The 13938-nt window shown below is 44.5% G+C and overlaps 1 protein-coding gene across 2 annotated transcripts in view; it reads left to right on the top strand.

The window, feature by feature from the left end:
* Positions 1-13938, top strand: part of MAN2A2 (mannosidase alpha class 2A member 2) — a 709606-nt gene that overhangs the window by 236714 nt on the left and 458954 nt on the right. For both annotated transcript variants that reach the window (XM_078683269.1, XM_078683268.1), the window contains 3 exons: positions 6349-6526; positions 7916-8118; positions 8963-9145. In XM_078683269.1, the coding sequence (XP_078539395.1) occupies positions 6349-6526; positions 7916-8118; positions 8963-9145 (564 nt within the window). The remainder of the gene's footprint in view (positions 1-6348; positions 6527-7915; positions 8119-8962; positions 9146-13938) is intronic.

Genomic DNA, 13938 nt, shown 5'->3' with positions numbered 1-13938 from the left:
GGAACACTGTCAATGCAATTCGCAGTCGAGAGAGCCCACCGCATGCCGGCACAGAGACCCCAGCCAGGAGCCAGGCCTCGACTGTTCATTTTCAAATTGCTAAACTACAGGGACAGAGACGCTGTACTTCGTGAAACGCGCAACATGACTGGCCTCAAAGTGAGCGGCAATCAGATTATGCTCTTCCCAGATTACACCGCCTTAGTGCAGAGACGCAGGAGCAACTATAAGGCGGTGAAACGCCAACTCAGATCACTGGAGTTACCATATTTGTTGTTGTTCCTATCCCGATTGAGAGTGGTCACGAAAGAAGGGACTCGCTTCTTTGACTCCCCGGAAAACGCGTGGGACTGGCTGGAAGAGTCGGGATTGTGGACAGGCGTGCGGCCTTCAGCCCCAGGAGGAGACAACTCAGCGAGCAGACAACCCAGGAGGCGTCGAAAGCGAGAACCCCCAAGGAACGCAAAACCGATGGCTGCGGCACAGAGTCCGGAGAAAATGAAGGAAAGACCAGCCGCGCTGACAGCGGTCATGACTCTCGTAACTACTCAACCCACAGAAAGACTGGACTTCTACGCGCGGGAAGCGCTGGTAGCCAGTGGATCCTCGTCTCCTTCAACTAAGATATCCGAAGAGTTCAACTTGCCAACGATTACCCCACAAACTGCTGATGGTATCATATGAAGAGTGACTGTCGTGGTAGGCGATGGCATAAGCAGCTCATGCAAGTAGAACTATGTTTGTTGACATCTTTGATGTTGCTAGCTGGAATGTGAGGAACTGGGTCCACTGGGTTAAATACAACACACTCTCCACACTGTATTGATGTGGTAACAATACATCCGCCATTAACCGCAACAAACATAATATTGGAGGGCAAGCTCACACTAGACCCAAAAAACTGAGCCAGCACCCTATTGGTACTATGAGATACCTTTCATGACTAGATAGATGGTGCATCGTGCACACTGGAACTAAGGCTGTGGCCATACCACAACACCACTAGTACACACACCCAAATAGGCAACACGTTGGCCTAGTTTGTACCACCCATTTGTTGTAAGAGGTTTGGACAGATGTTATGCAATGTCTGCCCCAGATGTTATGTTGGTTTTTGCTCACTTATTGTTGTTGATTTTATTGCAACACACCGACACTCTCATGCATGCCCCTGTCTTCCATACCCTTGGGTGCACCCTGACCCTGGTTTCCCTATCACCTAAACTCCACCAGAAATGACACAAACTGACATAATCACATGGAACATACGTGGTATGTACACACCTGCGCGTCGCTACTCCATTTTTGCATACCTTCAGAGACACTCGGCTGCAGTCGCCCTACTGCAGGAAACACACATGACCCAGACAGAAATGGACAGGCTGCGCAAGCGTTGGAGGGGACAAGTATACGGCACATACTCGGTGCATGCGTGGGGCACATTAATCTGGGTGAGGGCGGGTACCCCATTCATTTGCACAGAAACTGTGACGGATCCCACAGGCAGATACACTTTAGCGAAGGGGACACTCAATGACCAACAGATACTAGTAGGTTCCATATATGCCCCGAACACAGACCAATCCTTGTTTCTGACACAGTTGTCCACTGCACTGACCCCCTACGTTGGACTCCCCTGGCTGTTAGGCAGAGATTTCGACTCGGTGCTCAATGTACACATGGATAGATCCTTCCCACCCCTCCGGACGACGACAGCTGGATTGATTGCGCGGGCACTCTCGGGCTGACTGTCGCAATGGGCGTTACTGGACTTGTGGCGAGTCCTCCATCCCACTGACCGTATTTACTCATATTACTCGACAGTACATGACTTGCATGTGCGTCTAGACAGGGTGGTGGGTTCCCAATCGCTGATCCCGCTAGTTGAGGAAGCGGAATACCTGGGGCAGGCACATTCTGACCATAACCCCATGACACTTCGATTGAACTGGGAGCTTGGCCGTCCCCATGTGTCCACTTGTCGTCTCCAGCCAACTGCACTGGAAGACCCAGAGTTTTGTGCATCCCTAGAGATGATGGTACTCGAGTACTTTGAACTCAACGAGGAGTCGGCAAGCTCCAAATTGGTGGAATGGGATGCTCACAAAACCGCCGTCAGGGCCACTGTCTCGGTGCCACATGTAACACATGCAAGCAACTGTCTTTGTCGCTCAACCGCCTCGAATCACAGCTTCTACAGTATGAGCGGGAGGGAGAAGGTGGGGTGGACAGTGCGGCCAGCTGGAAGGCCTTAGGACACAACATGCAGAACTCATAGAAAAGCTAATGTGCCACAACTACACTGCTCACACAGCCTGCACCCTTGCCAAAGCGGATAGGGCAGGTCGCCTACTAGCCTGGCTACTGACTTGAAGGTAGACATACTCCAATTGGGGCCATACGCACACCAGAGGGAACTCTAGTGTACACACAGAGGGAAATGCATAAAGTAATGTTTGATCTCTACTCACTGTTGTACCAATCTAAAGTACGCTGCTCCAGCCCCGACCTAGAGAGGTTCCTAGAACCTGTTCAATTACCCACAGCCTCAGGAGCGCATCAAGAGACATTCAATGGTCTCCTCACTCTAGAGTTAATAGACGAAGCAATAGGGTCGATGGCCTCCGGGAAAACGCCAGGACCAGATGGCCTACCGGCTGAATATTACAAGGCCTACCGAGAGCCTCTGACGCGGCATCTGCATGGCCTACATTCCACGGCCCTGGAGGAACACACATTACCCATGTCGGTGCGAGAGGCCTACCTGGTGTCTCTTTTAAAACCAGACAGAGACCCTGAAAGCTTAGGGTCATATAGACCACTGGTACTCCTAAATGTGGATTATAAAATACTCGCCAAAGTGCTAGCGGAGCTGTTGGCGCCGGTGGTCCCCGAGCTGGTCCACACTGACCAGAATGGATTTGTGCCCAAGCATAGCACATCGTTGAATCTACGGAGATTCTTTAGAGTGGCCGCGGACGGGGTGAAGGAATGGTCTAGGGTGGGATGCCTGGTGCTCGACCTTGAGAAGGCCTTCGACTGCTAGGAGTGGAGCTACATCGCAGCAGTGCTTCTACGGTACGACTTAGGTTGGGGTTTCCTCCAGATGGTCGACTTACTATACAAAAACCCTACAGTTAGAGTGCAATTGGGACCATACATCTCCGACGCCATTCCTAAACGCAGGGGTACTAGGCAGGGGTGTCCGCTACCGCCTCTGCTGTTCGCATTAGCAATTGAACCCCGGGCTGCAGCTATGCGTGCGACGCTAGGTGATAGCATACCTCTAGGAGATGCGACACACCAGGTGTCGCTATACGCGGACGACCTCCTAGTATTTACGAGAGATGTGGGAAACATACCGGACCAGCTAGAGCACACGCTGCGTGACTTCGCCGCTCTCTCGGACCTCCGAGTGAATGCAAACAAGTCCTGCCTCTACCCATTTGGGGGAGACACGCAGGATCCGGGCTATATTTTAGAGGGCACGAGGGTGCAGTGGAATGCGGACACTTTCCGCTGTCTCGGCATCCAGCTATACCGTCAACCAGCAGACCTCTTTGACGGTAACCTGGGACGAGCAGTGACAGCCATCAAATCAAAGTGAACATTTGGAGAAAGTCACTTACACGGTGGCACTATCCAAGATGGTGATCCTTCCTCGACTCCTGTTCTACTTTGCTAATCTGCCCCTCTATGTCCCAGCGGCCTTCTTTACCACACTCACTAAGCTGCTCCGGGACTTCCTCTGGGCAATGCGCGTCACAGGTTGGCGCTATCAAAGCTATACTTGCCCACCGATCAAGGGGGACAAACTGTGCCTTGTTTCGAGCACTACTATTTGGCTACACAACTGCAGTGGATAGCCCGCTGGCTAGCTGCCAGAGGTCGTGAAAACACCACAACCTCAGCTTCTTCCCTCTCTCTAAAATATATGACCAAACTTTTCCACCCAGCCTCTAAAGCCCCAGTGCGTACCCCTCACCTCCTGGCGGTGGCTTATAGGTGCTACCGTCGCTGCCTGCATCTCACCAAAACACTAGTCCCCTACGCGCCGGCCATACCGCTAGTGGACTCGCACAGTGGGCCTGGGGTGCTTACACCTCTTGAACTTACGGACTGGCACGAAGCTGACATACAGACATTGGGAGACCTGTACCGGGACGGCATGCTCATACCATATGAGTCCCTGGTCGACAAGGTGAGGCTGCCGCCGGGACTATTTTAAAGGCACTGTTCACTCATCGCGACATTGTCCTCTAGATGGGGAGAAATGCAAGAGGAACCAAGCCATGCACCTTACCATCCAGTACCTCCATGTAATGGGACATAGTAGACACTTGATCCGCTAGTTTGCAACATCCCTTCGTACACACGCAGCGATAACTCTAGACCCGCTGCACCGTAAATGTAAGGCAGATCTGGAACGGCCGTTAGAGGACAGGGAATGGGAAAGGATACCAAAAATTCCAACGCGAATTTCTAGAAACTTGAGATTCTGACAAATACAGCTATTTATAGTCCACAGAGCATACCTCACACCCGAAAAGATAAACCGGTACTTTCACCTCACAGATGCGTTATGCCCTCGTTGCACGGAGGTGGGGGTTGGAATGGTACACATACTATGGGGCTGTCACAAGCTACACACCTATTGGCAACCTGTAGGCGCAGCACTTGGCAAGCTGTAGGTGCAGCACTACCCACCTGTACAGGCCTGGACATACCTTTTCAATGGCCTGTTTAGTTATTACACCATTTCTGCAGGTCTCCGACCACAAACGTCTCCTCTCGCTTCCTAGACCTAGGTTTGGTGGTAGACAAGCGGCTCCTAACCAAGAAATGAAAGGCATGAGACCCACCACACATACAGGCATGGAGGTACTCACTTTTAGCATGGGCCAAAGCAGAAGGAATTGCCATCCTGCCGGAGGAAACGTTCGGGCTACGGAAGACACCTATAGCAATGCAATGGGAGGGACTACTTCAGGCCCTGATACACATCGAGGGGAACGACCCAGAGGGACAACAGGGAAGTGGAGGAGACGCCCTGATAGGGGGGAGTGGAGTAACCTGATAGCAAGTAGCCGCAATGACAAGTAGAAGTGCGCATACCATCTAACAACAAAGGTGCGCTACGACACGGGGGTGGATGGGGAGGTAGACCCGAGGGGAAGATATCGGCGGGGGACAGAAAGGGGGTGAGAGGCAGGGTGCAAAATACACACCTGAAAATCGATGCATGTTGCTGTTGCTAGTTTTGAACTTTTGTTGGTTGTTTTCTTCTGCTTATAACATCTGTACACTTGCCCGAACTGTATGATCTGCAGAGACTCTGCACAAAACGTGAATGGAACCGCGTCGAATGTATGATGGCTGTTATCCTTGCGGAACATGCACAATCTGCCGAGATTCAGCTCGTAGCTGTGCCTACCACAACACCAAATGAATATCTGACATAAGCAGCCAATCAACTGTAATGTATCTTTAATGTAGACGGATGGTTCACTGTATGGTCAACTTTGTGTGATACATGTTATCTTTCATGATGCTGTAATCTTTTTAAAAATTAACAAAAACAGATTTAAACAAACAATAAAAAGATGAGCCGACTAGTTACCTATTTGATCTGTTTTATTGTGGCAAGAAGCTAGTAGACATTTATTTTTGATGGCTGTTAGCCGTACCCACCACTTTTTTTTGTGACAAGTGGAAGGTAAACCAAATCAACGTAGCTGAGTCTATAGGTTAGTTGGAGTCCAGCTAGTACTAGGTTCATTTTATTTATTTTTTTGCATAATACCGCCAGCCAAAGTCACTTTGGAGCAGTTGGTTGATTCATTAACTGACAGAAAAGCTCTTGGAGATGGAAGTTTAACTTTTACGTTGCATACTGTATCTTTGAGCTTCCTTTGGTTTTGAAACAACATACTATACGAAATAAACTCATCCAAAATAAAGAAGCGTCTATTAATGATGAGTATCCATGGCATTTGTTGAACAAAGGAAACTTGATTGCATTAAACCAATAGATGTGCTTTGAAGCAGTTTGTTCCTTGGAGCACTTAACTTGCTCGTGAAGCGACCCATCAATATAGGTGCAGAAAGAGCTAGTGGTGGTCCTTTAAAATTTGAATTCCCAAAATTGTTTTAATGGTACCTGTGTCAAACCCCCATGTTTCAAAGCCGATTAGGTAGCCCACTGTCACTTGTTTTATCTTCTGTGTCTAATTTTGAAAGTTTATCTATTGAAATGTTGTGCTTCTTAACAAGCCCCTCTGACGTTGTTTTTGTGTCACAAAACGGTGTCTTTTGACTGCTCTACAATTTATTTTCCATTTTTTATAGGGCAAACATTTTGTTGGATCAGTACCGCAAGAAGTCAAAGTTGTACCGCAGTAAGGTTGTGCTAGTGCCACTGGGTGATGATTTCCGTTACGATAAAGCTCAGGAATGGGATGCCCAGTTTTTAAACTATCAGAGACTCTTTGACTACATGAACTCTCACCCGGAGCTGCATGTTCAGGTAATGGTTACTAAATATTGTTTATACTGCTGAGTGAGACAGCAGTATGTTACTTGTGCTTATTGCGTAAAACAAAGTAATGACTGCCAAGACAAATGAATGTGTCTACTTCCATATTCTCAAGAATGTCCGTAAAATATAGTACACTCCAAAAACATGTTGCTTATCTGGGGGAGAGGGGTTTGCACATGAATGTAATCTATTGGAAAAAGAGAGGATTTAATAAATAAAGAAGTTACATTTATTTATTTAGGGGTATTGGTAGGGAGTGGTATTGCAGTGCGAAGACTTTGGGGGTGGCCTACTGAGGATGTATTAGTCCCCCTCTCATTAAAATCTGTGTTGTTCTAAAAATTGAGTTGTGGTTCTAAAATGTCTGGGAAGCATTGTCGGATACTAAAAATGTGATAACTTTCAAGGGAATTCATTTTGTTCCCTACAACAGACTTATTGTTCCCTCCTTTCTCCCTTAGATTTAAAAAAAATTCAATTTCTTCTGTTTCAGGAATTTACCATGCCTTCACCTCTATTTCCAGTCAAGCTCTAGGCAGATAGTTACACATAGAATGGGTGGGTTATAGCCCTAGTGTTTGGCGTGGAATTATTCAAGATTAGGTGTCAGAGTGGCCTCGGGGAATGTATTTTACTTAAAGCGAAAAGTCATTTTAGAATGCAAGCTTTAAAAATGGATGCAATACGAATGTGCCTTTCTTGGGTTAGCACGGTTGAAATGGAATGGACGCTTTTTTACTGGACCTTTTTCTGAGGAATCTTTTGAATCAGTGCAAGGCATTAAAACCCTTAAAAAATAGGAACCTTTTAGATTGGATGACTTTTGAAAACACAAACTGTCTATGTTTTTTTGTACATTTGTGTTTACTTATCTTTGCCAACGTAGAAAACATTGGATCTATAACGTGCTATTTCTTAATGAAGAAATGTGTATTGCCTTTGCTATTTAAAATTTCTGCCTGGTGCTTTAGATGTACATGGATATTGTTACAGCTTCACTTGCATTTGCTTTTAACATAAGTCATTGACTAATTGTAATGATTTTAAAGTAGGGATTACAGTGGTAAATTGAATCAAATCCGTTGTTAAAACAAAAAAATGCCCTTTGTAATATTTTCGAATGTTTCAAAAGGACAATGTAATCTACCTAACCTATTTGTGGTAAACAATGCAATGGTGGTCAGATTGAGAAGGTGCTGGCCTTTTTGTTATATAATCATTATAGTACAAGTAATTGAAAATAAATATTACTAGTATAAGCGGGGGCAACAACTGGAAGCATGTTTTTGTAATGGCAAATGTGTTTGTAGTATGTGTTTAACATTGCTCTACCATCCCCTTTGGTTCAAAAGCTAACATTTCATGTATTTCACAAAGGCCCAATTTGGTACACTTTCTGATTACTTTGATACAATCTACAAGAAGATGGGGATCACACCAGGCTCAAGACCACCTGACTTCCCTGTAGTTAGTGGAGATTTCTTCTCCTATGCTGACCGTGAGGATCACTACTGGACTGGCTACTTCACTTCCAGACCTTTCTACAAGAGTCTGGACAGAGTGCTGGAATCGCACCTCAGGTAGGAGGATGTAATTTGGCCTATTTTAATCCGCTGAATTTATATTTAATTCGCAGAATGTGCAGTTGTCTAGTTAAATCACATTTATTTTAATCCATTACAAATTTAATAATTTTCCGATAAGCCTGGAGACTGTTTAGAGTATGTAAATGATCAAAGAACACTCCCCTCTTAACAAAAGCCATACTGAATGCTGTACGCACCATTTGCAGCTAATGATCACCCGCAAAAAAAGCTATTGGTAATCAGAATGTGTAGCTTCCACCAGCATGCCATCTATGAGCAAAGACTTGCACAATGATAGAACACATTCCATTTCTATTTGAAAATAGGCAAGAGGAAGCTTCAAATGAACAAAAACCTTTAAGAAATATGATGACCAAACGCTCGTCGTGCAATCACTAGAAATGCCAAACACCTGCTTTTATAACATACTGTATTTCGTGCAATGGAAACATTAAATACATTGAGATGAAGTATTGTGGCTAAACAGTGATAAACTTGTTTCTGGTAGAGTGGCGGTTGGCTTAACAAATCCAAGACATTTAGAATGAGGAATTGTAAATCTAATCTTGCATGAGTGCCCCAAATATTTCATACTCTGAGTGAGCCTGCATAGCGCATTCAGCTACTAAAAATTGTAATTTTATAAGCATCTGTTTCCCACATGCTGCCTTCCCTTACTTCAACACTACAGTAGTGGCAGTAAAATATAGGGTACTCATTGTAAATATTCATCAATGCATAGCACAGGCGAACTTGCTCTAGTATGTGATCACTCTCAGTGGATTGGACAGTGCAATGTAACATGAAGATTTATTGTATTTTTTTGTGTTTGTCATAGGGGAGCAGAGATCCTGTACAGCTTGGCTATTAATCATGCTCGACATGCTGGCATGGAAAGCAAATATCCGCTGTCTGATTATTCATTGTTAACTGATGCACGTCGCAACCTTGGTCTGTTCCAGCACCATGATGCCATTACTGGCACTGCTAAGGAAGCTGTAGTAGTGGATTACGGGGTGAGGTATGTACAGAAACTATACTCATTAAAGAGCTAATTTGAAACTACAACTCTTCCATCGGCAGAGCTTAAATGTTTACCTGACTATTATACCTACTATTTATGTAGAATATATCTTATATGCATGGGTCCTTAGTTGTATCTCCTCCATCTACCTGGAGTGTGCACCCTTCAATAATACCACTCATTCAGGATTCCCTCAATATACTCCAAAGGAGTTATGCACTTACCACAACATGTCTGCCTTGCATGTCTCAGGCGCAAAGAATGAAGGATAACATTTCACTCTATATAATTAGACTAAGGTCAAGTGAATCTGAAGCACTAGATTATTTAAACATGTTCCATATAGTTTTAAAGAGCTTCAACCGTTGTGCCCGATTTAATAGTCCCAGAGTCTGTTAGAAACTTCAGAAAACTGCTATCTTACCTTTTTAGTAGCTTAGGAAACACAGAGGGCCTTTAAATTCTACTTTATCACTGAGGAATAAGAGGATAAAAGCAAACTATTGTCTAAGTTGGGTGTGACACAAACAAGTATCATCTATTTTCACAGAAAACTGACTGTATCTGAAGAATCTGTGAATGTCTTTGTAGCACAGTCAATAGTCTAATTGTTGTACCTCAGTAATGCATTAAAAGTTGTATATGAACATATAGGTAAACAGTTCATGGATATTTCAGTATTGGGTTAATTAGGCATAGCTAAAAAGTGGAATTAACAAACAAAAACATAACTTTGCATCATTGTATCCTTCATAGATTCCCATGCTTGAATTATTCCCTCTACATATGGCAGGAAACCGTTGTTAGTCAGTGTTAACATCGCATTATTTCAGTTTAGCAATTAAAATGAAAAACAATTTAATAAACGCAGCCTGACAGAGGTTAGCCCATCCACCTCCTTAAATGATCCAGCAAGTCAGGTGAAGTGACTCAGTTTTAAAACCTTCCTCAGAGGCTCCAACTGCCATATTTTCTACTGCCTGATATCCAGCAACAGGGACTGCTCAGACACTTGTCAAGCCATGTGCACTTTGTGAGGCCAGGAAGGTTTAAAGGGATAACCCTCACACAAAATGTATTTATTGCATGCATAAAACCAAGCACATGGCAAAAACTGCAACTTCTGATGGATAATTTTAACTGCAGATTGCTCGCCTTTTGAATGCCCCCAGGCACCGTTCTGGATTTGGAGATTTTTCTTTGCAATCCTGTGTGTGCTGGTAGGAGGCATTGGCAGCTCCATGACAACTCATCCACCCCGGAAATTACGCCGTAGCTGCATATAGCCACCACCCCTGCGTGCTGGTATCTATTCCTTTTTAGGTCGAGCCTGGGCAGTGCATGCACTGCTCTGCAAGCCATGCTGTATTAAAGTATGTACTTGAAGCCCAACCCACTGTCCGCCCATATTTGTCATTGGCTTACCTTAAAGTCATTATACTGTTTGAAATCATAAGCAATCCGAAAGCCATAGTGCCTAGAAAGGAAAAATAAAACAAAAATGTTTTGGTCGAATGTAGTGTATTAAAACAAGCCGAATTGTTCCCACACAGAAATGATTTCATGTGTTCCGAGCCTAATACTCTAGCTGTTAAGGATTCCTTTAAGTCCAGGTTCATCCTCTCAAAGACCAAATATCCCTCGCGATGGTAGGGGGGAGGAGTACTTAAAGGATACACCCAAACTTCCAATATCTTATTTGTAAGCCAGAGACCTAAACTCCGGGCCTTGGTCAGAATGTAATGTGCCAGTTGCGTATGTCCCAATAAAGATTCCCAAATGCTTTGTATCATTTCGGGATTTAGCCGAGTGCTGGGGCCAAACCCATGGGAAACTACTGCATGAATCTACTGCCACCAAGATGTGATGTAAGCCCCATCAGAATGTAAGGGGCTACAGTGATCCAAATAGACACAAGCAAGAGGTTTGTCTGAGATCAATAATGGTGTTTGCGGTGGACGTGCCACGGTGGAGCCTTTCATCTGCTGGCAGATGTTGCATTTAAGAACATAGTCCTTGGTCTGTTTAGTGAGACCTGGCCACCACTAATGCTGCTTGAGTAATGAAACTCTAGCAGTAATCCCTGTATATTCTGTACCCAGACCCTCATGTGTGGCTACTATTAATCCCAATCTGCAATCAATGTTTGATTTTACTCTATCCCCAACACCTGGAATTTGAGCATACTGAATATTTTGTGCATCTAATTTATAGGAGTACTTGAGTGGAAATCCTTTTGGTGGTGCACAACTGTTGCGTGTGGCATTGACCGCTATCATAGTTGTTCCGTCTATTTTCATGCTAGAACCAGTGATTGCAGCAATGGCAGCAATGCGCATTGATGACTCCGTTTATAAATTACATGATCCCTTGGCAGGCCTTCTTTCGGCTTTGCCACTTGTTCCCAAGGCATCTTGTACTTGAATGTACAACACTTTGAATCTCGAACCCATTTTGGCCCCAATAGTGAAGACTGGGCATTTCATTGTTCGTGTACAGATGTGATTTGTATGCTATAGGTATCGCTTTCATTGGTTCATTGGTCATTGGTTCAGTGACATTGCTGTTGTCCTTAACACCAAAATGGGTTTTGAGATTCGAAGTGTTGTACATTCAAGTACAAGATGCCTTGGGAACAAGTGGCAAAGCCGAAAGAAGGCCTGCCATGGGCTCATGTAATTTATACACAGAGTCATCAGTGCGAACTGCTGCCATTGCTGCAATCACTGGTTCTAGCACGAAAATAGACGGAACAACTATGATAGCTGTCAATGCCACACACAACAGCTCTGCACCACCAAAAGGCTTTCCACTCAAGTACTCCTACAAATTAGATGCACAAAATATTCAGTATGCTCAAATTCCAGGTGTGGGGGATAGAGTAAAATCAAACATTGATTGCAGATTGGGATTAATAGTAGCCGCGCGTGAGGGTCTGGGTACAGAAAATACAGGGATTACTAGTATAGTTTCATTACTCCAAGCAGCACTAGTGGTGGCCAGGTCTCATTAACCAGACCAAGGACTATGTTCTTAAATGCAACATCTGCCAGCAGATGAAAGGCTCCACCGTGGCACGTCCACCAATCTTCGAAAGACAGTCAGGTCTTGCCAATACTGATTTCACTTCTCTAGTGGTGGTGTCTTTCACTTCGATGTTGCTTTGTAAAGCTCTGTATTCTTTTAAGTCCTGTAAAACATCAAAATGATCATTGATATCAAATGGAGTTTCAGCCACCACTGCGCTGACAACATCAAGGGCTGGGACCCACATTTTCACCCCAAACAGGAGCTCATCGGGTATACGGTCCCTCAGGGATTTTCTTGGCATGTTTTTAAGTGCCCTCTGGACCCCGTATAGGTGATTGACCCAACTGCTACCCGAGCCTAATACTCTAGCTGTTAAGGATTCCTTTAAGTCCAGGTGCATCCTCTCAAAGACCAAATATCCCTCGGGATGGTAGGGGGGAGGAGTACTTAAAGGATACACCCAAACTTCCAATATCTTATTTGTAAGCCAGAGACCTAAACTCCGGGCCTTGGTCAGAATGTAATGTGCCAGTTGCGAATGTCCCAATAAAGATTCCCAAATGCTTTGTATCATTTCGGGATTTAGCCGAGTGCTGCTGGGGCCAAACCCATGGGAAACTACTGCATGAATCTACTGCCACCAAGATGTGATGTAAGCCCCATCAGAATGTAAGGGGCTACAGTGATCCAAATAGACACAAGCAAGAGGTTTGTCTGAGATCAATAATGGTGTTTGCGGTGGACGTGCCACTTGGAGCCTTTCATCTGCTAGCAGATGTTGCATTTAAGAACATAGTCCTTGGTCTGTTTAGTGAGACCTGGCCACCACTAATGCTGCTTGAGTAATGAAACTCTAGCAGTAATCCCTGTATATTCTGTACCCAGACCCTCATGTGTGGCTACTATTAATCCCAATCTGCAATCAATGTTTGATTTTACTCTATCCCCAACACCTGGAATTTGAGCATACTGAATATTTTGTGCATCTAATTTATAGGAGTACTTGAGTGGAAATCCTTTTGGTGGTGCACAACTGTTGCGCGTGGCATTGACCGCTATCATAGTTGTTCCGTCTATTTTCATGCTAGAACCAGTGATTGCAGCAATGGCAGCAATGCGCATTGATGAATCCGTTTATAAATTACATGATCCCTTGGCAGGCCTTCTTTCGGCTTTGCCACTTGTTCCCAAGGCATCTTGTACTTGAATGTACAACACTTTGAATCTCGAACCCATTTTGGCCCCAATAGTGAAGACTGGGCATGTCATTGTTCGTGTACAGATGTGATTTGTATGCTATAGGTATCGCTTTCATTGGTTCATTGGTCATTGGTTCAGTGACTTTTCGGATCACCGGGTTAGTTGTATTGACACGTGTGTATACATGTCTGGAAGCTACCACGTCAGCTTGTACATACAGTAAAATATCAGTATTTTCATATGCTCAGTGTTGCACTGAAAGTCTGGTCTAATTAAGTCGTAGAATGTTTTTACCCTTTCTGCGTAATTCAGAATGTAAGTTCTGCCAAAATGTAAAAATCCCAAAATGGATTGTAGTCCCTTCAGAGTTGTTGGAGGTTGGAGCAATGCACATTTTTCTAAAAAATGTGTCGCCAGGCTTTTGCCTTCATTTGATAACTCATATCCCAGAAACATTATTGAATTTGTAGCCCAGGTAAGCAAACCCCACTATTATGTTGTTTACTCTTGCCAGGTGTTCCATTAATTCATTGTCCGACAGATAAATATCATCTTCATAG

The sequence above is a fragment of the Lissotriton helveticus genome, chromosome 3_1 (assembly GCF_964261635.1).
Source record: "Lissotriton helveticus chromosome 3_1, aLisHel1.1, whole genome shotgun sequence".
Classification (NCBI taxonomy): domain Eukaryota; kingdom Metazoa; phylum Chordata; class Amphibia; order Caudata; family Salamandridae; genus Lissotriton; species Lissotriton helveticus.
This window is presented reverse-complemented; position numbering and strand designations above follow the sequence as displayed.